At 46.4% G+C, this 25,875-nt stretch overlaps 3 protein-coding genes and 1 pseudogene across 5 annotated transcripts in view; 2 read left to right on the plus strand and 2 right to left on the minus strand.

The window, feature by feature from the left end:
* The first annotated feature begins 578 nt into the window (after positions 1-578).
* nr1i2 (nuclear receptor subfamily 1, group I, member 2) lies at positions 579-14,774 on the plus strand. Its single transcript, XM_083638232.1, has 9 exons — positions 579-622; positions 2,336-2,496; positions 3,003-3,130; positions 3,326-3,495; positions 6,167-6,492; positions 6,603-6,748; positions 12,241-12,360; positions 12,717-12,822; positions 12,922-14,774. Exons 1-9 carry the CDS (start codon positions 617-619, stop codon positions 13,064-13,066), a joined length of 1,308 nt encoding a protein of 435 aa, XP_083494358.1. The 5' UTR covers positions 579-616; the 3' UTR covers positions 13,067-14,774.
* LOC310778735 (UDP-N-acetylglucosamine transferase subunit ALG14-like) lies at positions 8,220-8,867 on the minus strand (the record flags this gene model as incomplete). The annotated part of the gene is made up of 1 exon (XM_083639198.1): positions 8,220-8,867. The coding sequence occupies one exon, from the start codon at positions 8,865-8,867 to the stop codon at positions 8,220-8,222; it is 648 nt and encodes a 215-aa protein (XP_083495324.1).
* LOC310778736 (cytochrome c oxidase subunit 5B, mitochondrial pseudogene) lies at positions 10,766-11,577 on the plus strand (annotated as a pseudogene). Its single transcript has 2 exons — positions 10,766-10,852; positions 11,266-11,577. The product of its transcript is annotated as a cytochrome c oxidase subunit 5B, mitochondrial pseudogene (transcript).
* Positions 14,775-15,705: 931 nt separating the features above from the next.
* The window catches only part of gsk3ba (glycogen synthase kinase 3 beta-a), a 55,542-nt gene continuing 45,372 nt past the window's right edge, over positions 15,706-25,875 (minus strand). Inside the window, exons 5-11 of one of the 2 annotated variants that reach the window (XM_083639492.1) lie at positions 25,572-25,702; positions 23,916-24,022; positions 23,686-23,783; positions 23,177-23,272; positions 21,041-21,227; positions 19,008-19,106; positions 15,706-17,496 (exon numbers count right to left, since the gene is read on the minus strand). In XM_083639492.1, the coding sequence (XP_083495618.1) occupies positions 17,432-17,496; positions 19,008-19,106; positions 21,041-21,227; positions 23,177-23,272; positions 23,686-23,783; positions 23,916-24,022; positions 25,572-25,702 (783 nt within the window). In that variant the 3' untranslated portion in view covers positions 15,706-17,431. Of the gene's footprint in view, positions 17,497-19,007; positions 19,107-21,040; positions 21,228-23,164; positions 23,273-23,685; positions 23,784-23,915; positions 24,023-25,571; positions 25,703-25,875 lie in introns of both variants that reach the window. The other variant, XM_083639493.1, reaches the window with a different exon arrangement.

Here is a 25,875-nt window from a genome sequence, read left to right on the forward strand (position 1 = left end):
AAAATGTGCATGGGTGAGGAGGGAGAATGATTGAATGAGCGATGGACCTGAAGGTCTGACTTTTATTTTTATTTTTACAGAGTGTATGAAACCCATGACCACAATAGTGATACAATCGGTCATTGTGTTATTTATGGTTGGAATTCTACAAAAATAAATTATATTTTGCTGGTGACGCCCTAGGAAGGACCCCTGGGAGCCCACTTTGAGAACCATTGGCCTAAAGAAGTGTTTCAAAGTTCACTGAGATGCAGTTTCATATTTAAAATAGTTGTTTATTCATATTAAAGGATTTGTCACACTTTTTTTTTTATTTTAGTTGTTTTTGTGGAAAACCAGAAAAGTCTTGGAATTTTAAATAATATTTTCCAGACTAGAGAAGTTGTGAAAAATCATGAAAGGGAGAAATGTTCTGGAAGGTCATGGAATCTGTGGAAAGCTTGAGAATGAGAAATAAAAGCGAGGTGAAGTAGACAGACATGCTGCAGTGGCTTGTCAACAGGCTGCAGCAGCTACATGCTAACTGTAGCAGCGTCCTGTCCTGTGCTGAACCAGGAAGTCAGGAGGTTGGACTCATTTACGGGCTTCAGCGCGTTGACTCACTGACAACTCTGCGATGCTTGTGAGTTGATCCTTTTTTTTTTTTTTAAGTATTTTGTTAAATATTTGACTAATAGTTAAGGTAGGGAAAGTAGGGTGGCTCTGGGCGCCAGTGTGGTGCAAAACTGCAGGCTGATGCTGATCAGAGGTGAGTCATATTAGATTTTATAAGCATAAGTCATGTAAGATGTAACTGTAACTGAAGTAATCAGTTTAACGTTACTGATTACGTCAGTTAGTGTGTGTGTGTGTGTGTGTGTGTGTGAGAGAGAGACAGAGAGAGAGAGTGGGCATATCTTGTGTCTGAGTTTGGGGTTAGATTGATTGCTCGATGCAAATCAGGTTGGCCTGCATTTTAAGCATGGAATGACACGTGTCAGCTGTTTACTCAGAGATGGAGAAGTTGAAGTAGGTTATGGCCTGCTGACCAATTAAATATAGTGTAGTTGGATCATACTGTATAATGGTCTCCACTGGTCCAACTGGTCTTGTTGCATTCATAACATAATCCTCGCTCATTGTTCTTTGTAACGCTGCATAATAATAGTCTGCCCTGCCCTTTGCAGACTCATTCAGTCCTTTCAATGGATGGCAATTCTTACATCAGCTGTAATTCCCATTCAACAGGGTGAACCATGTATTCTATTCGAGCACTTCATTTCACTGACACCCTGGATCACTTGGTAGTATATTCATTCATAAATGGAGTATAGAATGGTGTCATTGCATGGCCACAAAGCTGTGACCACTGAATGAACGAATCACTGAATGGAGCAGTGGAGGTGTGATGGCCTATATAGAAAACTAATGCAATTAGAACAGACAGCTTTAAGACTTATTGCAAGACAAGGAGGTATCACTTGAATTCAGTCTTTCTTTCTTTCTTTTCTAAAACTCAGCTCCTGCAGCATTTTTAAACGTCAATATATCATTTTTCAAATTGATTGTCTTAAACACATGAGATCATGGTTGGTAGCGATAGCCTCTATGACACCAGTGGTATTAATTTGTTAGTGCTGGTGTTTCTCAAAATGAAGACATTATTTTCCCAACAGCCATTCACTCCTTCCTCCACTATCTGTCACTTCCTGCTAAATCATCTGCCACTTCCTGCTAAATCCGAGCCGGTGGCACACCGTGGCAATTGGCAAATGCAGTATAAAGGCTGCCCATCTTCTCTGTGAGGCTCTCGTGTTTAAGGCAAATACGAATATCTCCAAGTGAATGTGGTAATGATTGATATTAAAATGCCACTCATAACACCCTTATAGACATTTAGTCTACCACCAATATTGGTAATGGGATTCTTCAGTCACCTGCTGATAGACCCTAATCCTGTTCAATTCTTTTGAGAGAGCCGAATCATAATCAATAAACATGAATGAGGGAGGATTGATACCACAGTAACTTCCCTGTTCCACTATGTGTTTCTATGATAGGAATGGATCCACATGACTGTGTGTGTATCACAAGATCACTCTCCTTTGACTTGGCACCAGTGACTGCCATAGCAACGCCTTCTCCCTACAGTGTTGTGGGGGGTGCCACAACTGTGATTGGCTGATTCTGTCCAATGCCATGAGAGCAAGTATAGAAAAGCAAGTGTGTGATGATAACACGCATGACAGAAAAGATTGAAACACATGATGCTCGGCCATTCATGTAGACCAGCACTAATTTGTAGCAGTAATTAAGCATCAGGCTATAGTGACACCAGTGTCATCTAATCCTTCAGGTGAGAATGAGTCAGGAGGCCACCAGAGAGCAGACCCTCAGTGAAACCCTGGCACAGCAAGAGGAAGGTGAGGAGCCCAGGATCTGTGCGGTGTGTGGAGATCAGGCCAATGGCTACCACTTCAATGCCCTGACATGCGAAGGCTGCAAGGGCTTCTTCAGGTGAGGCTACCTATGTCCTCTTCCTCTTGCGGTGATTTCCCACTGACATTCTCATGCAGTCATTTGTCACCAAGGCACCGACACTCTGTCCTTGATTTCCAGAGACTGTGCCACCTTGTTCATTGTGTCGTAATAATTTATTCAGATATGACTTATTGCGATAGACCTGAGAGACTGAAGTGGGGGGTGTTTGGATGATGAGAGTAACTTGGCGAGGAGCATAGATCTTTCTTATCTTATGTTTTGGAGAAAAAAAAAAGTGTAATATCTGGAGTGTGAATCAAAAATGCTACCCAATAAACACAGCAAAAAGAAAAAGTCTTACGAAAAAAGTGTTGGTTCATAAGGCCACAGAGAGGTTGAGTTGGTCAATTTACCGAAATGACACGTATGAATTCCAGGTATTTTGACTTTATAGATTTTTTTGTCATGCTTTTAATTTCCAACATCATGATCAGACACATGTTTGTTAGCTGTTACTAAGTGGACTTCTTAAATAAATTCAGACGTGCCACAAAGAGGTCAACGCAACGGCGCTGTACTTTCCTGAATAACTGCAACATAACCAAGAACAACCGGCGGTGCCAAGCCTGCCGACTCCGCCGGTGCCAGGACATAGGCATGTGCAAAGAAAGTAAGCTTCATATTCAACATAAAATAAAAAATACATTTTAGACTTTAAGTTTGAGAATTAGAGGATTTCAACATAATCCAGCATTAGAGGTTGGCTCCTCATGTATTTTTCATCCATAAAACAGCACTTCAGGAACAGTCGGCCATTGTCGATTGTAAATCATCGGTGACATACAGCCATTATTTCCCCCCTTAGTGATCATGTCTGATGAGGCGGTGGAGATGAGGAGGATCCACATCAGGCAGAGGAAGGTGGCTGATTCATCAGTACAACTTTCCCCTCAACAAGAGGAAAGCATTCAGGAGCTGCTGTCTGCCCACCGCAAGACATTTGACACCACGTTCTCCCTCTCCACTGGCTTCAGGGTAGGCAGCATGTGTGTCCCACGTTCTGCCTCTCCACTGGCTTCAGGGTAGGCAGCATGTGTGTCCCACGTTCTCCCTCTCCACTGGCTTCAGGGTAGGCAGCATGTGTGTCCCAGGTTCTCCCTCTCCACTGGCTTCAGGGTAGGCAGCATGTGTGTCCCACGTTCTCCCTCTCCACTGGCTTCAGGGTAGGCAGCATGTGTGTCACAGGTTCTCCCTCTCCACTGGCTTCAGGGTAAGCAGCATGTGTGTCCCAGGTTCTCCCTCTCCACTGGGTTCAGGGTAGGCAGCATGTGTGTCCCAGGTTCTCCCTCTCCACTGGCTTCAGGGTAGGTAGCATGTGTGTCCCAGGTTCTCCCTCTCCACTGGCTTCAGGGTAGGTAGCATGTGTGTCCCAGGTTCTCCCTCTCCACTGGCTTCAGGGTAGGTAGCATGTGTGTCCCAGGTTCTCCCTCTCCACTGGCTTCAGGGTAAGCAGCATGTGTGTCCCAGGTTCTCCCTCTCCACTGGCTTCAGGGTAGGCAGCATGTGTGTCTCAGGTTCTCCCTCTCCACTGGCTTCACGGTAGGCAGCATGTGTGTCTCAGGTTCTCCCTCTCCACTGGCTTCAGGGTAAGCAGCATGTGTGTCTCAGGTTCTCCCTCTCCACTGGCTTCACGGTAGGCAGCATGTGTGTCTCAGGTTCTCCCTCTCCACTGGCTTCAGGGTAGGCAGCATGTGTGTCTCAGGTTCTCCCTCTCCACTGGCTTCAGGGTAGGCAGCATGTGTGTCTCAGGTTCTCCCTCTCCACTGGCTTCAGGGTAGGCAGCATGTGTGTCTCAGGTTCTCCCTCTCCACTGGCTTCAGGGTAGGTAGCATGTGTGTCTCAGGTTCTCCCTCTCCACTGGCTTCAGGGTAGGTAGCATGTGTGTCTCAGGTTCTCCCTCTCCACTGGCTTCAGGGTAAGCAGCATGTGTGTCCCAGGTTCTCCCTCTCCACTGGCTTCAGGGTAGGCAGCATGTGTGTCCCAGGTTCTCCCTCTCCACTGGCTTCAGGGTAGGCAGCATGTGTGTGTGAATGAATGCAGGGAGTAACATTTTTACTGCTTACTGTAACACGTCTGAGATTTTGTCTTCTTAAAGGAACAGTTCGCCCAAACATTCTGTCATCATCTACTCACTCTCATGCCAGTTGAAAGGGACACTACTTTAAAACTGTCGTTTACTAAGCTACCAGCTACATCACAATGGAGAGGAGAGAGGATAGTAAGTAGATAATTGTTTAGGTGGAATCAGGAAAATGCTAAATTTCGAGGGAAATTCACATTATTCGATCAGACATCTTGGTCACAAACCACAGATTTTAATCAAATAGCAGGCGATTGTCATTAAATGACAACCGTGGAGCTGTGGCACTGTGGCATGTTGTATGGCGGAAAAACATCATGAGAATACTATGAATATGTAGTTTGTAATTAATTAACTACCTAAACTACATGACCAAAGTAGTTCACTACGGACAAAGCTACTGAGATTTCAATGTAGTTAAACTACCACCCAAATACTGCAAATTATAGTTAAACGAGTAACTGAACTACATGTAGTTAGTTAACTACTCTCCCATCACTGGTTGAAACACAAATTCATTTTGTCCATATAACACACAGGTTCCCAGCACAAATGGAGAGAAAGCTAATTACCATTGACTTCAGTTGTGAAGTGCTGTCTTACTTAGTACGTACTTCAGTACTGTCTTACTTGGTACGTACTTCAGTACTGTCTTACTTAGTACGTACTTCAGTACTGTCTTACTTAGTATGTACTTCAGAATCAGTACTGTCTTACTTAGTACTGTACGTACTTCAGTACTGACATACTTAGTAGTACGTACTTCAGTACTGTCTTACTTAATACTGTACGTACTTCAGTACTGACTTACTTAGTAGTACGTACTTCAGTACTGACTTACTTAGTAGTACGTACTTCAGTACTGTCTTACTTAGTAGTACGTACTTCAGTACTGTCTTACTTAGTACTGTACGTACTTCAGTACTGTCTTACTTAGTAAGTACTGATGGTAACCGTACTAACGGTACGATGGTGGCGCAGTTGGTAGCGCTGCCTGTCGCCTCACAGCTAGATGGTCCTGAGTTCGATTCTCGCCTGGGACGCTGTGGGCGCTGGGGTTGTGTTCCCCCCCCATATCTTCAGTGCCTACTGCCCAGGTGGGTTATCTCGTTGAAAGGGCCTTTCTGTGTGGAGTTTGCATGTTCTCCCCGTGCTCCCCAGGGGGTTCCTCTGTACATAACCCCCCCACTAAAAACATGCAGAAGATCGGCATCGTCATCTGACCAGTGACGACAACATCCGAAGTTGGTCCCCGGGCGCTGGAAAGAAAAAGCGACCAATGCTCCTGGCCTGCCCCCCGGAGGAAAGGACAAGCCTGGATGGGTTAAATGCAGAGGACAAATTTCACCGGCCACCACACCGCATGAGTGTGTGTTTGTGGCCGCATGCATGTGTTGGGTGTGTTTGTGTGACAATAAAAAAAGACGGGTTTGTCCGTCTACTAACTGTTAACTGTTACTGAAGTCAATGGTCACTAGCTTTCTCTCCAGTTGTGCTGACAAGTACCTGTGTGATATATGGACAAACTTCACCTGGCATGATGAGGGTGAGTAGATGACAGAATTTCATTTTTGGGTGAACTGTCCCTTTCAGCCCATTGACAGAAACATTATTCCTGTGAGTGAATACAGCCAGTCTGATAGCGAGTCCAGCTGTCTTCCAAACACCTCCGCTGTTGGAAGCCATTCTGCCTCAGACTCCAGTGCGTCCTCGCGCTCCTGCTCCCCCCTCTCCTCTGCCTCTCTTCCCTGTGGTTCCTTAGAAATAGAGAACAAAGATGGCAGTGAGAGCAGAAAAATCGCCATCTTCACGGCTCTTCCTCACGTGACTGACCTCACCACGTACATGATCCAGAACATCATCAGCTTCTCCAAAAGGCTTCTGTCCTTCAGGTGCGTGCGTGTGCCTGTACCTGTCTTTACATAGTACGTGAGTGTGTCTCTTTTTCTTTCTGACTAATGCCTAATTGGCTGGAAATAGTCACTGCAACTGTCTCTGACAGGGCTTTGAGCATGGAGGACCAGGTCGCTCTGTTGAAGGGAGCCACATTTGAAATGGTTCAGATCCGCTTCAACATGGTGTTCAACACTAGAACAAGCATCTGGGAGTGTGGACATCTCACCTACTGCATAGATGACGCTGTGAGGGGTGAGGATACTTCCATGAACAAGCCACCAAAGCATTATTTGTTGTAGGTTTACAGAGGTAAATCTGACAGTGTACTCTGAAAATCTGTGCACTGAGGGGCATTTGTGTCTCATGTTTTGATGTAAAAATATGTAAGATAAGGGCGTAGAATATGACATCTATAAGGAAAAAAGCGGCAGACCATCACTGCAAGATGCGTGAATGTAGGTACATGGAGGCCAAAGTAAAATAGTACTTCATAGGGCTGCACAATATATTGTTTCAACATCATCGCAATGTGAGCATAGAGACACTGCGGAGTGTCATTCAGAATCCATGCACGCCCAAAACGGGGGGAAACAAAAACTCCCCCCCAATCCTGGCATTCTCCTGTCACATGTTGCACACAAAAGATCATATATACAGAAGATGAACACTCCCTTGACAGCTAGATCCACATTTTTCTTCTCGCCAATTCTCAATGGCTTCCTTGTTTTGCTTGGGCGTACAAAAAAACTATAATTGGATTTTTTTTTTACATTTGTTGTCTGCACAGCCCACCACACAACAGCTTTTAGCTATGTTTAATTCAAGGAAAATGACGCTGGTGTTTGGAAGTGAATGGAGAGCTTTCCCCCGTAATGGGCGTTGCCTATTTCATTCAGTGTCTCTATGCTCAATAGTCACGTCGCAGGACATGCAATGTCAAGTAAAGCAAATTAACTCGTCTCGTCTCACGTCTCGCACAGTTCTCATTTTCCATGACTAATCAGAGGTCTGTCTGATCATTGAGTCCGATTGAAAGGTTTGTTAAGAGTAGGGTATGAACAATCCTACTATAACACCCGTGTAGGTTACCCACTAGGACACCTTCTTAAAAGGGACCAGGCTTGATAGTTACTGTATTCAAATCATTTGGTGAAAATTCCTGTATTTTTTCATATCACACTTTATTTTGCAGAAACAAAATATATTGCAATGTCAGGGCGGATTATCTATCCTATACGTTATACGTCACTGACCACCCCCCCCTCTCATCTTAAGAGGCTCATATATCTACACACACAACATAGGTTACATTCATCATATACCGTACATCCTACACGTTTTACTAGATTACATTATGAACAACAGCATATCATTACAAACACAGGATATCTTTGGAGGGTGGGAGGAAACCCATGCAAACACCGGGAGAACATGCAAACTCCACACAGAAAGGAGTGGAGATTCGAACCCACAACCTTCTTGCTGTGAGGTGACAGTGCTAACCACTGAAGCACGGCATAAAAATTGGTCAACTGTTTTCCAGGTTTTCCAGGACGCATTGGACCCCAGAATCGATATAATTCTTATATATGTCGATGGAAAATAGACAGATCGCTCAACAATGAAAAAATAGAGCAGTCATTCTCATTAGAACAACCATCAAAACACGTGTTCCCTTATTTCTATGTACTTTTGCCCATTTCTAATAGAATTAAAAATGGTGTCAGACGATTCTTCCGAGGAAAATGGCTTTGGGGTATTTGTCCCTCAGTGTGGACCACTGCACAAAGAAGTAGTCAGAGAGTGAGTAGAGGATCTTTCCGGAAAACGACAGCGTCTCTACTCGGCTTATACTCTCTACGTAAACCAGCAGGACTTTCTTCATTCCCAGAATGCCGAGCAGGAGGCTTGCCACGCAGGGGGGAACACAGGTCCCTGGGCCGTTACACAGCACCATGTCAGGTTTGACCCTGAAGACCAGGGGAACGGAGTACCGGAGGGCGTTCAGAGTGCTGACCACCGACGAGCTCCAAGACTGGTGCACCTCACGACTCCGCGGGATCCGCTGGATGCTGAACTGTGAGTCAGAGTCTGTGTGCTCTCTTGAGCTTTCAAAGGTGCAGATCTTCTGCTGGCTCATCCTGTCGGTGTCCGCCATGACGTAGTGACGAGGTCTGTAGGAAGCAGACAGGCTCTCCAGCAGCCGGAGGATCTCTGTGGTGTGCCCACCTGAACCTGCAACCACCAGCACGGTGACCGGACCTCTGGCTCCTGGCTTGCATGTTGACCCGCTCTTCACAACAACATATAACCGTATAGCAAATAACACCGTACAAACAACACCAAACAACAAGTCTACGAAAAGGGACATAATGACAGCAATGGCCGGAGAACAAGGGCTTCACCTCAGGAGGAGAGATGGCATTTGGCATTCATTCCATATTAAACACTCCCCTTGCTTGCCTTTCTGATAGTCACTAGATAGACACTAGATGGCATGGCCACAGGTGAGGACAGCTAGTTTTCACTCAGCACTGGGAGAAATGAAGCAGGAGTTGCAGTAGGATATTTTCTGATGGTGAGGAAGGATAAAGGCCTTCTCTGTAGCTACTCTCCTTATTTTAGTTTAGCATTGGACTGAATAGGTTGATTCTTGTTATCTAGCTGGCATTCGCCCCGGGTGTGGGTCAAAACACAAGATGAAGAAGCCTTCAGGTCACTGTAGGCTGGTGACATCACCGATGATGTCACAATGTCTGTGACATCATCGACCGCCTCCCCGTGGAGGGGGAGGGCACTTAGAGAGAGGATCCGCCGGAGTCCGAGCAGCGAGGGAGGTGGGCGTGCTGGCACGTGGGCCGGGAACACGGAGGTCGAATAGGAGAGCGAGACGACCAGAGGGAGGAACTTTGAAGAGGGGGCGGAACCCCGAGTCTGCAATTTGTGTAATATTCTGTGAGAGGCAGCAATGTGCCGCAAGGCATCCAGTCTGCCGGAAAGCCATTAGAAGAAGAAGAAGACATCATCGAGCAGCCGTGCTGCCGGTCTGGTGTAGATGCGGTCCCAGATGCTCACATCAGCTAGGACATGACGGTCAGCACTACCGTGTACTTTGAGGATATGCCCAATGAGCCAAAGGGCTCGTGGCAGCTGCGGATCGACCAACATCATCAACAGAGCCCTCAGTGATGTCGACTGGAGTGGACTGCCACGCCGGGCAGATAAGTTCCTGATGAAACTGGACCAGAAATGGTCATCCAGGACCTGAGCAGGCCTCCAACCATGACGACTGATGAGATCTGTCTTGGGGTAGGGACCCGTCAGGTCGCCCCATCAATAGACGTTGGGTGTAACAGGGTCAGTGTTGACTGTGTTTTTCAAAGCGCTGTAATCACGGTAACACAGTTTTAATCATGACAATTTGAAACGGGACAGTTATTGTCAGGAACTTGATCACGGTTTATCGTTTCATCCCTAAGATGCTTCCGGTCTGCAAGAGCCGCTTGATATTTGCTCTGACCTCCCGGAGCTCTGCACGCAGGTCTTGCTGTGACTGCCACAGCCTCTCATTCTCCTTTCTGACCTCAACAAGTTCATCTTGGAATCTCACAGGTGGCTCCCTTCCCTCCGGGAACCTACAGTGTGATGAGCGGGACTCTCTGCGGGTCTCCTCCTGTCGTCTCCCTCTCTTTTCTTGTTTCATCTTGACTAAGACCTTTTCTAGTTTCTCATTCCTTTGCTGGTAGTGAGACAACAGTCTCTTCTGATGGCTTGCCTGGAACCGTACAACTTTGCTGATTTCTTTCAAGTGTTTGGTTGCCACAATGTCGATGTCAGAGAACAAGGCCTTCACCTCAGAAGTACTTTCGTCAGAGAGTTGGCATTTGGCATGACATATTAAACACTCCCCTTTCTTGCGTTTCTGATTGCAGACACTACAGATGACATGGCCACAGGTGGTGACACCTAGTTTTCGTTCGGCACTGGGAGACAGGAAGCAGGAGTTGCAGCAGATCCAGTAGGACATTTTCTGATGGTGAGGAAGGGTGTCAGTCAAAACACAAGGCGAAGAGGGGTCTTCTTCTGCTGTTTGGTTTAACAACGGTTGGCATCCAAAATGTTCCATTAACGCCTCACAAAGAGGGGTGACCTCTCACCACTTATATAGCCCCAGCCGGGAGGGGTTATGACATCACTGATGATGTCACAATGTCTGACATCATTAGCAGATAAGTTGATAGTGACAGCAAAACCCGTAGAGAAGGAGAAATGGCTGCAAGGTTACTGATCCATTCAGTATTTAGAGCCGCTACAACATGCCGGGCTGCCCCGGGCCCTGCTCTGACCTGCAGCATGGCCCTGCTCTGACCTGCAGCATGGGCCCTGCTCTGACCTGCAGCATGGCCCTGCTCTGACCTGCAGCATGGGCCCTGCTCTGACCTGCAGCATGGCCCTGCTCTGACCTGCAGCATGGGCCCTGCTCTGACCTGCAGCAGGGCCCTGCTCTGACCCGCAGCATGGCCCTGCTCTGACCCGCAGCATGGCCCTGCTCTGACCTGCAGCATGGCCCTGCTCTGACCCGCAGCATGGCCCTGCTCTGACCCGCAGCATGGCCCTGCTCTGACCTGCAGCATGGCCCTGCTCTGACCTGCAGCATGGCCCTGCTCTGACCTGCAGCATGGCCCTGCTCTGACCCGCAGCATGGCCCTGCTCTGACCCGCAGCATGGCCCTGCTCTGACCCGCAGCATGGCCCTGCTCTGACCCGCAGCATGGCCCTGCTCTGACCTGCAGCATGGCGGCTGGAGGGATTCCCACTGATGAGGAGCAAGCTACTGGATTGGAGAAGGCCATCATGAATGCCACGAAGGACGGAACAGATCCCTACAGTATGATGAAGCCATGGGAATATGCTGGTTCCAATATCGTGCCCTCCATCACAAGCAGGAGGATGGTGGGATGTGTCTGTGAGGAAGACAACACAGCTGTGGTGTGGTGGTGGCTTCAGCAGGGGGAGGAGGCCCGGCGCTGCCCGTCCTGTGGCTCGCACTACAAACTGGTGCCCCACAAGCTGCCCCACTAAGACACACCTATAGACATCTACCACGCACTTGTTTGTCTACAATGTTACCTTCTCTTTGAAATATTCCTGCAACCTTTAGAGTGAGATGAAGAAGGATCAGACGGTAATGTTACCATTCTCCACATTCTCCAGGAAGTCATTCTCCAGGAAGAGTTGTGAGCAGGTTTACAGCTATCACTATCTGCACAAAGTTCACACAGAACATCTGCATTTAAAATTCCCAAAAGAGAACTGCTGAAAACTCACATTGTCAGAGGTGTAGCGTGTCGGCTGGAGGAACATGCCGTGAATGTTGTTGAACTGGTGTTATCTGCTCTTGATGGAATTCCTTTTGCGTTGTCATTGAACTGTGTGCTTTAATACTGCACTTTGTTTTTGTCAGACAGTCACTGCCAGGACTGTCTGACAAAACTGGAATTTGAAAAAAAAGTCTGATAAGATCAAACCAGACAGTTCAACAAGCGCAAATTCGCAATAGCTATGACCAGAATGTGTGTGACATCATCCACTCCATTGACATTGACTTTGTGAACCAACATGTTTTGGTGGACCAACAGAGTGACTTACAGTATAGAGCTGGGACCATGACTGGTCACAGCTAAAAATGCACTATTTTAGCTGCTATACTCCAAACAAAGTTGCATCTGTCTTCCTGCATCTCAGCTGGCTTCCAACAACAGCTCCTGCTGGATCCTCTGATGAGATTTCACCACACACTACGGAAGCTGGGCCTGCAGGAGGAAGAGTACATTCTCATGCAAGCCATCTCTCTCTTCTCTCCAGGTAATGGCAGTTCTTCGTCAGTTCATCCAAATCCCTTGCAAATGGAGATCATTCTCTAACCCTGGAAATACTTATAGTGAAACAGTGTACATTCATATACAGGCCAAACAAGATCATTTCAAATCAATTTGATTCCAAATGAGACAACTATTAAGAGGTTCTTCTCAGGCTCAATTCCACAAAAAGTAATGTGTCCTTGCAGGTTCTTGAGCAAAACACTGAACCCCTGGGGCCTGCTCACTCGTTTTAAGTTGCTCTGGATGAGAGCAAGTCAATGTAAATATCATTGTGCATGTTTGCTTTCATGACTGGATAAATGAAACAATGCTACGGAGTGTTTTGTTGCAATTCATCAGATCGTCCGGGCGTGCAGAATCACAGTGTGATTGAGGAGCTGCATGAGAACCTGGCGCTCCTTCTGAAAAGCTGCATAGACTGCAAGAGAGCGGGACCGGAGAGACAGTGAGTCAAATAAGCAGCAACACGGATGTCCCGTTCCCAGTTTGAGACATTTCCCACCCCACTGGGATTGAACTGATTTTGTTTCCCCTGTGCCTCTAGCCTGCTGTACGCCAAAGTGATGGCCTGTCTTACGGAGATGAGAACAATGACCGAGGAGTACAGCAAACAGGTTCTGCAGATCCAGAATATCCAGCCTGAAGACCTCTCTCCTCTCATACTGGAGGTGGTCAGTAAGGACCCCTGACAGCTTCTCTGATACAGGCAGACGCCTGTAGCTACAGATGCCAGGCAGCTAAATCGCTCTCCAACCGCCTCCATGACTGTATGTGGCGATTGAGAACCTAAGCTGGTTTCACATCGGAAAAATGTAGCAAAATATAATTTTGTGGTTATACGAGGGATCAGCCGAGCAACATTTTGGTAAACAAACCGCGTCTCTGGGGTAAAACGGCAATGAGACCCTATGGAGCCAGCCTTGAGTGCTCACTCGGTGTGGCCACGGCGGTGTGGATTACATTTTTAAAACTTCGACAGTTCACACAACTTTAGCACGACATGCATATATTATACATCAGACTCTTGAGCTACTTCTGCTCTCACCCAGAATGTCAAAATATAAGCGATGTGATGTATAGTTTTTTAGATATTAACGTTTGTTTGGCACAACTCATACTAGTTAACTGCTGCGGCCTTCCGCATTTCTGGGGGATTTGTTGTTGTGATGTCACGCTGATTCGTCCTATAGGATGCAATATATCCTGATTAATGTATTTTAAAATGGTTTAAAACCAAGTATTTCTCTTGTGCATTATGTTCTACAAGTGGATGTGTCAAAACACTAAGAATGGCAAATTGCAATTCTGTCAGGGAATAATCACAAGCTTGCACGGAGTTAAAAATCTGTGTAAAAGATGGTATTTTGTGTGAACATGCTTGTTCACCTACTACTGTATGTGAGCCAGGTCCTTCTTTGAAATAAACTAGAATTGATCATCTGTTCTCTGGTACAGTAACAGCAAATCAAAGAAACTATAAATAAGGCAGCATCAGTTTCACCAACATGTTAGTGGTTACAGGTGAATTAGAATTGCTCTCGTCGTCTGTTTTGCTCTATAACTGTAATTATATTGTTTGAATGAGTATTGATGTATGAATGTATATACTAATGAGTATTAAGTGTACGTATGATACAGAATATATATTACATGGGAAAGTTATGAGGCCGTGAATAATTTAGTTAATTTTGCACTCCGATACGATCATGTAAATGTGTTTAAACGTCTCATAGTGAACTGTCCAGTTGGCTGTTTGAAGCTGGGAGTGGGACGCTGCCACACTGTGGTCATATTGACACAATAGATCAGAGGTTCTCAAATGTTTTTCAGCCAAGGACCCCTTACAAGACCCCCATTTGAGAACCACTGCACTAGATCACGTGACTTCATGCTCATATATTGGATCTCCACCGCACATTTGCCGTGCTAATAGAAACACTGCCGACTCACCAAGAGAACAGGATGGTACAAAGTAAACCAAGACAACGTGCGATTATTTCCAGGCTATCCTACTCTTTATTTAATGCAAATTACAGTACCAGGGAACTATTCCTCAGAGCACGCAGAGGGAATATTTACAGAGAGGCGGACATTTAGCATACCTTCACAAAACAGAAACAAAAATCAAATGAAACAAAAATTTCAGTCACCAACGGAGGCATTCAAGTAGTAGTACTGTTATACAGGATGTTTTTGTCGCATTTTCTTATTTTTCTTTTTCTTTAAACCCAGTTTAGCATATTCTTCTGGAACAACTGTGCGGATGTGATCGTGGGCTAATAGTATTTTAGTCCACTGTCGTCACTCGTCTTTTTTTTCTTCTTCTTTGTAACCTTTGTGGTGTTCTTATTAAACTGGAGTTGGGGGCAAAGGTGAAGTGGTCAAAGTTTGTTTACAGGCCTGGGGGGGGGGGGGGGGGGGGGGGGGGCGAGCAACACGGTCATGAATGCAAAAAATTACAGCAAGCAGGAGAAGAAAAAAGGCTACATGATTCGACCCCTTAGGTGCTACTGAATACCCCCCAGATCACAGACAGGGAGGAAGAGAACAAGCAAAAGGAAGGAGAAGCAACATAAATGTCCGGAGAGAGACAGAGACAGGAAACAGTGTTGCCTCTGAGGATGGCTCATCACAACATCTACATCATAGCTTGGCTTGGGTACCAGAACCAACACCATGAGTAATACAGAAAGGTACTGTATAGGAGGACTTTTTAACCTCCGCTGCCAATCCACAAACCCGCTCCCCACTCCATGCCCTGGGTTCAGCGCCAGGACAATAGTCTGTGTGTCTGTGCGTGCGTCCTTAAACATCTATCAAAATAAACACTTATCTACCGTGTCTTCAATTAAGGAAAACATCCTTAACAACAATGTCTGTATGTTACATTAACATTGAGTTCGCAATGAAAGGGGGAAGGGGGTGAGAGCGGAGGAGACCGACAATCATTCAAGTGGAAGAGTGTGTGTGTGTGTTGCTGGATAGTAGGACATTCAACAGCACCAAAGGGAGAGTCACAATGTAGGGGAGAGTGAACAAGGCGACGGTGCATGAAAGCAAAGGCACTCCAAAACTATAGTTACACTATACATGACTAGTTGTTGTTACAATAATACAGCTGTCATCTACTGTACTGGTAAGATTGAACTATATGGCTGGATAAAGATCATCATCTACAATATCCATAAACATCAGTTTTGCCCTGATTTTTTTTTTTTTTTATCTTTTCCATTTCAATCCCCAACCCTCTTTGTTTTTGCTCATAAACAGTACATGGGTCTGCATATATACATACCTTGAACATAACATGGGGGGGGGGGGGGGGGGGATAAACAACATAAAAAAAACATACAAGTCAGGATTTTGGTGAGGAGCATTTATACTGTATATACAAATTCTGCTGCGTTTTTTTTCTTTTTTCTTTTTAATGTAGTGAGTATTCTCTGTAAATAAGACGTTTTGACAGACTGTACCGAGTGGCTCTATGTGCGGCAGGTGGAGAGGAAAAGAAAGCTAGACTAACACTTAAAAGTCAGTGGTCACGATACAGTCAGCAGTGACGGCCGAGCAGCTCTCCCCGAGCTAAATCGCCGCCAAGACTCTGCAAGGAGTCACGGGAAGAAAGGCGTGAGAAATACCTCGGGAGTTTTCCACAGAGAGAGAGAGAGAGAGAGGGAGCGCTAGATGTGGGGGGGAGGGGGACGTTGTCACACAAACACCGTTACGGACAGTCGCCGCAGTCGAGACCACGATTGGGGAATCGAGCGGCACTCTAAATCCATCTACAGCCTTAACAAATAATGGACAACGCAGAAGTGCCGGAATCTAAACACACTCCAGCAAACGGACACAAGAAAATAATAATAATAGACACGCCACCTTGCCTAATTCTATTGTCTTTAAGCAGCGGCAAATATTGCCACTGCTCTGCCAGATATGAGCTCACCATAAATGATTTCTGAACCATTGAAGTTAATATACATATATCTATATATACTTTTTATACATAAGGAAAAGTAATATATAAACCGTGTATGCATGTATGTTTTGTATTGTATGTATGTATATATATATATATATATATATATATATATATATATAATATATTATACAAGCACACAGAACCAGATACATGTCACATCCATCGCACATGGCAATCCAAAACATGTGCCCAGGAATATAAAACACAAATTTAAAACAAGGTTGAGTAAAACAGCTGGCAAACCATTTTAAAAACAACCCCGAGCAAAACAATTAAAACCTGCCCAGACCTTCCCCTGCTTCTTTCCACATACATCAGGATCATCATGCATTCGTGTGTGTCCGTGTGTGCGTATGTGTGTGTGTGTGCGTCTTTGTGTGCGTGTGTATACGCGTGCGTGAGCCTCATGCCTAGTCTGCAGAAGTGGAGGTCAATGTGGAGGGCGGAGAGTGAGCGGTGAGGGGCGGGGAGAGGAGGCCCTGGGTGATCCTAACCATATTCAGGCCATGCACTACAGGAGGAACCAGGGGGGGTCCGGCCAGGGGGCGCAGGGGGGGGGGGGTCAGAGGTCAACGGATGAGGACGTAGAGAAGGGGGAGGGAGGTGTGGGGAGGACCAGAGAGAAGGCCAGATACTGTAGTTAAATATGGGAGGGCCGAGGGGAACAGCTTAGGACTTCGTGACCCTTTTTCTACAGATTGTCCTGTTACAAACATTAGCAGGCTAGCATTGTGTATACATGTACAGTGTACTTTTATAATGAGTACAGTCGACAGCGCCCCCTCTGCCCCCGTGCTCCACCTCCCCGCTGAGAGGACGCGGAGAGACGTCTTCGACAGAGGATGGAGTACAATTCAAACAGCTGGATGGGGGCCGGTCGGGGACAAAGAGGTAAGAGGCAGATAGGGGGACGTTTGGTTTGTTGTTGTGGGGCCGTTTCGCCAGCAGCTGAACCCCGACTGCGTGGGCGTCACTCCGCTGCTGTCGGGGGGGAGGAGCGGAGTGGAGCTCACCCCCTGGCCGGGGCGATGGAGGGGCCATGGGCTGGGGTGGAGGAGGCGGTCTGTGGGGCTCAGGAGGTGGAGGCGGAGGCAGAGGCGGTGGTGGTGCTGGGGCCTCGCTCTGTGCTGCTACCATCTGCAGACAAGAGGAGGTAGAGGAGAGATGCTTACTCGCTGTCAAACTGTCCTCAAAACAATCACCTTAAGTTCATCAATAGTAGGGCTGCCCCCTATTGGTCGATCAGAAGACTCTTAGTCGACCAAGTGTTCTTTAGGCGGGTTAGTCGCAGGAAGAAAAGACAAGAAGAAAACAACACTTAAACTCGATTGGGGAGCTGTGCCTTGTTGTTAAAAAGTTAATAGACCAGGGTTGCCAACTTTTGGTACCTGGATGGATGTCATCATCAAACTACACAGCAAGGAATCTCTGTCTGTATGTGTGTGTGTGTGTGTGTGTGTGTGTGTGTGTGTGTGTGTGTGTGTGAGCATCTTGATAACCGTTCATCCGAATCTACTTCACACTTGGCGGGTGTATTACTGGAGAACCAAGGACGTGCGACGACTAATCAACCAATCAATTAATTGCTTGAACTAACGACTATTAGTCGACTAAGAACATCATTGGTCGAGGGCAGCCCTAATCAATAGAGAGAGGGAGGGGGCAGACAAAGACCGAGAGAGCACAGAGCAGGAGGCTGTGTCCACTGGTACTCTTTACAACACCCACTCACGGGGAGGGGGTGCTAGACACCCCCCCACCCTCCTATGCAAGGCATTTAAAGGGATAGTTCACATTTTAAAAGTCTAGCCCTATTGGCTACTTACCAATGATGATGTTGATTGGTCGAGTTCTCTCTCAGCACAATCCATCCTGTTCCTCATAGCAGCTCTGGAAATGTGGGCAAAAACAAATGCAAGGTCAATGGGGTCATGCTGCTGTATAAGCTGACTGAGGCTCACTAAACTCTCCTCCACAGTGCACACACACACACACACACACACACACGCGCACACACACGCACACACACACACGCGCACGCACACGCACACGCACACGCGCACACACACACACACACACACACACAGTGCATTTCAGTGAGCCTGAGTCAGCTTGTACATACAGGAGCGTGACCCTATTGACCTTGTATTTGTTTTTTCCCAACTTTCCAGAGCTACTATGAGGAACAGCATTAAGAAAGAACTCTACCAATCAACATTATCATTGGTAAGTAGCAAATAGGGCTAGACTTTATTTTTTTTTGACTATCACTATCCTTTTAACCCCCAACTGCTCCAGTGTAGCTGCCCAGTGGCAAGTGGCAACAGTATTACTGACAGGTTGTGCTGGTGTGAATGCGTGTAACTGTGCGACTATGTAGCAGTGCGTTGCTGGAAAAGAGCAAGCATGCTCAGCCCACTTTCCCTGGACAAATAGACATTTTTGGGGTATATTTAACAAAAACGACTGCTAAACTTTTTGGTGGTCAAAGTGATGACTACTGGAAGTGAAAGATATTTCAGCTTTTACTAAAACAGTTACCATACTTCAAACATGTTACCAATAACATCAACCACAGAAGCTGCAGCCTGTGCTTTAAACAAACATGTTTGGAGCTGCTTGGTGCCTGGTGGACGGTGACCTCTGACCTGTGGTGGCAGAGGCGTTGGTTGGGGTGGAGGCGGCAGCCTGGCTGCGGGCGTGGGCAGGGATGAGGATGGAGGCCAGGGAGGGATTACTGGACAGCTCTGAGAGAGAGAAGAACAACTTACAGCACATTGCTACATCACAGCTTTACAAAGCTACCTGTAGCTCCTGGATCACAGCTTTACAAAGCTACCTGTAGCTCCTGGGTAAGAGATCACAGCTTTACGAAGCTACCTGTAGCTCCTGGATCACAGCTTTACAAAGCTACCTGTAGCTCCTGGATCACAGCTTTACAAAGCTATCTGTAGCTCCTCGATCACAGCTTTACAAAGCTACCTGTAGCTCCTGGATCACAGCTTTACAAAGCTATCTGTAGCTCCTGGATCACAGCTTTACAAAGCTACCTGTAGCTCCTGGATCACAGCTTTACGAAGCTACCTGTAGCTCCTGGATCACAGCTTTACAAAGCTACCTGTAGCTCCTGGATCACAGCTTTACAAAGCTACCTGTAGCTCCTGGATCACAGCTTTACAAAGCTACCTGTAGCTCCTGGATCACAGCTTTACAAAGCTACCTGTTGCTCCTGGGAACACAGCTTTACAAAGCTATCTGTAGCTCCTGGATCACAGCTTTACAAAGCTATCTGTAGCTCCTGGATCACAGCTTTACAAAGCTACCTGTAGCTCCTGGATCACAGCTTTACAAAGCTACCTGTAGCTCCTTGGAACACAGCTTTACAAAGCTACCTGTAGCTCCTGGATCACAGCTTTACAAAGCTACCTGCAGCTCATGGATCACAGCTTTACAAAGCTACCTGTTGCTCCTGGGAACACAGCTTTACAAAGCTACCTGTAGCTCCTGGATCACAGCTTTACAAAGCTATCTGTAGCTCCTGGATCACAGCTTTACAAAGCTATCTGTAGCTCCTGGGTAAGAGACAGAAATTACAACAGATGTCTGTTAACACCAGAAGTCTCCCGGAGGTGACGTACTGCTAAGATAAGATAAGCTCTTTAAAAATTACATTGTTTTTTTCCCTACAGAGAATAGCTACTTGTGGCTAGGGTAATTGAATACAAGTATAAAGATCCACTTCTGTCTACATACAGAGAAAAGCAACGGGTGACAGAAGAAGAGATCAACACAAAGATTATTTGAGAGAAAATAATGAATACATAGGAGATAAGGGTTGTCTGTCGGTAAGCTAGTGTCAGATTCTATGACAGCACAGTCAGAGAGAAAGGTCGAGACTGGCAACCAATAGACCCTGTCATTAGTCTGACATTCTCACAAATAGGAATACTTTTGATTTGAAATATTCCAATTTTTGAAAGTATATTGAAACAAGGATTTGACAGGTAAAGGTTTTTTCAAGGCCAATACCAATATTTCTGGATTCAAGCTGCTGATAGCCAATATTTTGTACCGATAGTCAGTATCTTTAATTTGGTAAATTTCCTGCCAACAAAGTGACAAAACTCATACATATGATATTCTGTCTGGGTGGGTTAGGGCTCGCTAAGGCATGCTCGACCGACTGACCGACCAACCTACAGACAGGAAGGTGAAGTCAGAGAGCAACCAGATAACAAGCAAGAGAGCCTAGGCCCATATGAAATCCGTTAAATTTTTTTCAATTTTAATTTAGGTTAGAATCAATATATATATACATTTTTTTATGACTTGGCTCTTGCAGATAGCCTCTTCGACATGTTTCTCAAAGTGATAACCAAGTTGTGAGGTGACGTAAGGGTCCCACGCAAGACCACCCCCCCTCCCAATCGAAAACTGAATTATTTCTCTAGGCCTATTTTACACTGATGAAATCCTTTAGGTTACTACAATAATTAGGTCTACTTTTGATGTTGATAATTAGTCGTACTTTTCTTTTTATCAATTTCAGCCAAATTATCGAAAACTTTGCAATATTCCATGTTTTTACAGTTGATTAAATTTGTATTACCAAATTCCATGATTCCGTCCCTATTTTCTGTTTTGCGGAAATCACATGGCCATGACACTTATGTGTTCATACCCTGGGTGGTGAAGTTGAAGAGGGAGGGCTTCTCTCTCCCGTTGGGCAGTTTGACGTTGGGGTCGCGCAACTCGTCAAAGAAGGAGTGTGCACAGGCCTCCAGCGGGGTGAGGCGCGCCGTGGGCGTGTACTCAAGCAGGCGAGAGCACAGGGCGATGGCCTCCGGGGGCGTGCGCGGCCGGAACACCTAAAAACCAGTTGGACCCAATGTCAGAAGTCAGCAGTGACCTTACAACGTCAATTCCATTGAGCAGTGGTTCTCAACCCAGGTCCTCAGGTACTACTGGTTTTCTATCCTACCAGCTAGATCACCTGGTGTCCCAGGTGTGACTCAGTCCCTGATTAGATGCTAGAATGAAAACCAGCAGGACTCTGGGTGCCGAGGACCAGGATTGAGAACCACTTCCCGAGAGCAGCCAGACAGAAAACAAGCTACATTCTGTATTACACAGACATTAAATGCACTTGTATCCTCAAAAGCAGTGGTTCTCAAACTTTTTCACATCAAGGACCCCTGGTGGTCCGTTAGATCACGGACCACCAGTTAATAAGATATGATTTTTGCTTTTAGATGCATTATTACAGGTGTATGAAACCCATGACCAAAACAGTCATACATTTTGTTAATGTGTTACTTATGCATAGTATTATAGTGAAAATAAATTATCCCCCTTTTTGCTGGAGATCCCCTGGAATCCCCTCAAGGATCTCTGGGGGTCCCCGGACCCCACTTTGAGAACTACTGCTCAAAAGGACTAGAACATGAAGGAATGATCTTCAATGTATCACATGAAACCTACTGTACAGTTATTCATGGAAGGCCAGAAGTCTGCAGGCTTTCCTTCCAGCCAAACACCAGAACAGCTGATTTGACTGATTTGTACCCGAGAAGAAGAACTAATCAGTGAAATCAGCTGCTGTAGTGATTGGCTGAAGGGAAAATCAGCGTACTCTGTCTTGGCACATGATTGCACACCACTGGCAAAATGCATAATGAGTGAATTAAGAGCTCTGACTGAGTGCAGTTGCATAGAACAACCACAGGGGGGCGCCTGAGAAGCAACCACGAGGGCCTGCTGCCTGTTGATTGGATTACACTGTTATCCAATGCTAGAGCAGTGGGCGGGACTGCTGAGGGGCATATTCAGGAAGAGAGAATGCTCCATTTAAACTGCAACAGGGAAAGCACCGTTTACCACCTGTTTGAGGTCCCATACAGTGTAATACATGAGATGAGAGCATGAAATGGAGAAGTATCGTCTGTCTGTTGTTGCTAGGTGAATTTAAACTGTCCATCTTACTGACAGCACGACTATAAAGCAGTACAAAGGACATACTACCCTCTTGCACTGACTGAGCAGGATGTACTGTTAAGTCAAGTTTGGTTGACTTTAGCATCCAGAGGGTCTAGTCAGAGCAGCTAGTGGTGAAATGACACACGGGTTAGACAGCCTCAGCAGTGTCAAACAGCCATGTCAAAGTGCCCTTGAGCAAGACACTGACCTTTATCTCCTCACTCACTGACAAACAATCGCTCTCGTGTCAGCTCAATGTCAAAATGGTGCTGCCATGTAGCAGCATGTAAATGGAACATAGTAGGTGTCACTAGTACCCACACAAGGTGCCACTAGTACCCACACAAGGTGCCACTAGTACCCACACAAGGGCAGACATGTTTTTGGGTGAAAACTGACTGTTTTGCATGGGTTGGTAATCACTGGTCAAGCTGATTCACCATCCAATATGGAGAGGCGCGAGAACAACTCGTGCAATGGGGAAAGCCAATGTGATTGCAAAGAGAGGGAGAGAGTTCATTTCCCTTCTCCACCTCAGTCTATCTTCATAGTCTGAAGGGCTGAGGGGCATCTCAGAGGCAGGTGCAGGGCTATTAAGGCCCAACGCAGCACTGCTAGCTGGGTGGATGTGATGATGCTGGATGAATGTGGACAGACCAGACAGACAGAGACAGACAGATAGAGACAAACAGACAGGCAGGCAGAGACAGACAGGCAGGCAGAGACAGACAAACAAACAGACATTCAGGCAGGCAGGGAGAGGCATGCAATGCGAGCACAGGTAAATGGCGGAGGGGTGGGTCTTAAAGAAGTAAAAGGGTTCCTGTACCTGTTGACTCACCTTAGTCCAGGGATGGGCCTTGATCTGGGGAAATTTGAACTCGGTGTAGTTGGGGTTCATCTCTCGGATCTGCTCTCGAGTCGGGGTGCCAAGAACCTGCAGCACAGAGGCGGGACAGAAAGCAGGGGAACGTCAGAATGGAGGACAGGAAATGGGCATAGAGTGACTCAGACGACATCATGAAAGTTAATGTTTCTTTAATTACTATACTTTGACAGAGGAAGAGACCTCGCCAAAGATCATATATGAAGACCGCACAGCCTATTCACCTTATTCAGAAGAGACCGTCTAACAGGAAGTGTAAATACAATCAGAGGTTCCGATTGTATTTACACTTCCTGTGACTCATAAACCTACTCTGACACATAATGTGAGTCAAACTAGGTTTGAGCAGGTGAGTCCGACTAGTTTGAGCAGGTAAAACAGCCGGCGCTTTGAACAGGAAGTCGCGATACAATGGGTCAAGTGGGCGGGGCTGCATAAGGTGAATAGGCCGCCCCAGTCAGTACCTTGATGATTTCAACCAATTGATCCACTCCACTGTCGCCAGGGAAGATTGGTTGTCCTAGCAACAGCTCTGCCAGCACGCAGCCAGCTGACCACACATCTGAGGGGGAAGGCGGGTCACGGAAAAGAAAAGGAAGTGAGAATTCAAGAAACAAAGGAGCACATTTGGACACCAATGAAGACACAGGTTAGTGTGAATGTTGGTTCTGCCGGCTGGAGTCACCCTACCTACCTATGCTGGAAGTGTAGTCGGTGGCACCAAAGATGAGCTCCGGGGCTCGATAGTAGCGAGAGCAGATATAGGACACATTAGGCTCTCCACGGACCAGCTGCTTAGCACTGCACACAAGATGAGAGCAAATCATCATCATCATCATCATCATCACACCCTCTTCTGCATGTTGAGCAAAAAGGGGAGAAATATAGACACACGACGAAAAACTTTTGTTTAACAGTAGAGTTTTTGCCTCTTTATCCTACCAAAGTGCCAATGAGCTGCTACCTGCTCACTCAATATTCCCGCTTATTAACTCATTGAGTGCCAGCCACTTTTGGAGAACGGACGCTCCCAGTGCCAGAGTTTCAGAGCGTTTTCAGTGATTTCTCGAGGCCCACAGAATATTGTGTGATATTACTATGTAAACACCGAACACGCACAAAGAACGATGAGACTCTCTTCCATCATCTGCAAAAAAAAGTTTATTGATACCATTTTCCGTTCTTTAGTTATGAGCCGGAGAAGATAGGCTGTTTTGAGCAAAAAGACACGTTTCAAATTAGAAGCTGAGATATTCCGCCTTTTGTGAAATGCAGCATTTCAAGCACATTCACTGAGTCTGAAGCTAATATTTTCTGATGTAGTGACGTGGTGTAGTTGTGTGGTGCCCTGCCTGCCCCACCCCCCTCTCCCCCCCTCAGCTGCAAACTCCTCCCCACACTAACACACAGCCTAACACGCACCCAGTCTATTTTCGGAGAGCTCCGTTTTTGTGCGCCGGCTCCCAGCGCGACACGGAAATGCCAAACCGGACTGCAGGGAAAGGTTTGGCCCTTCGGCGTCGGGTGCTGCCTTTCTGGCGGCTAATCGTGTGGAGAAACTATACAGCAGAGACAGAGGGGCTCAGTTGTGGGCGCGGATTGACTGCTGTTCGCAGCCAACGTCAGCTGCAGCCAGAGCCATCTATATGGCTCTGGCTGCAGCATGAGCGGTTTCTTTTTCATCACGGGGCTTTTTCCTGCTGTTTTCCGGACCTTTCTCTAATCTGGAGAGCACTGTCGCCACCTAATGAGTCCGTAAAATAGGTTATACACCTTCAATAGCTACAATATTTGTACAGGAGATGCAGGAGGCTTTGATCCACGTCCCACCGTCAAAAAACGCATTTGACGTCCTTGGCACTCTACGTCACTATTTACTTTGACGTCGATCGACGTCCTTGGCACTCAATGAGTTAACTAGGCTGCCCAACTAAGTCTAACCACCTCAAATAAAATATGTATACAGATTCTGAATTAATTCCTGTAGCTGGGTGCACAATGGTTTGTCCCTGACCACAGCTATTGAATACAGATTTATGATCATCTTTTTTTTATCAGACGGCTGACCAGAGAAATTATTTCAATGTGGTTTGGAAGTATTTTTATGGATAGACAGACCTGCAATGAAACCCTGCCTCGCCCTGCCTGATGGAGATGCTATTCATCTCAATACGTTTATCCTTGGGTAGAAGTCGACAGACTGCGGCAAGATCAATTAAGCAATAGAGTAATGATGGAATCAGTGTGTGATCCCAGCGTTCGCACCAAAGCCTCGATATAAATACCGGGGAAAGCCCTGAAACGTGAGAACTGGGCCTGATGTGACCCGGCTACTGCGCTGGTCTCTCACCTGCCAAAGTCACAGAGCTTGAGCACGGCGGTCTCTGGATCCAGCAGCAGGTTCTGGGGTTTGATGTCCCGATGGCAGATCCCAAACGAATGGATGTAGGCCAGGCTCCTGAACAGCTGGTACATGTACAACTACACACACACACACACACACACGCACGCACGCACATACACACACACACGTTACAATTGCACATCGTTTTCGGACATGTGCACATCGTGTTTCCCCTGTAATCTTTTTTGTAGCAGTGGTAATTAGGAGTAATTTTGGTTTTGGTTTGATGTCCGTCCCTATTTATGCTCCT

This window comes from Poromitra crassiceps (genome assembly GCF_964638095.1).
Source record: "Poromitra crassiceps genome assembly, chromosome: 6".
Classification (NCBI taxonomy): domain Eukaryota; kingdom Metazoa; phylum Chordata; class Actinopteri; order Beryciformes; family Melamphaidae; genus Poromitra; species Poromitra crassiceps.

Coding starts and splice junctions, on each gene's coding strand:
- nr1i2 (XM_083638232.1), top strand. Junction 2,497..3,002: donor GGCTGCAAGGGCTTCTTCAG/GTGAGGCTACCT, acceptor AAATAAATTCAG/ACGTGCCACAAAGAGGTCAA. Junction 12,823..12,921: donor AGAGCGGGACCGGAGAGACA/GTGAGTCAAATA, acceptor CTGTGCCTCTAG/CCTGCTGTACGCCAAAGTGA.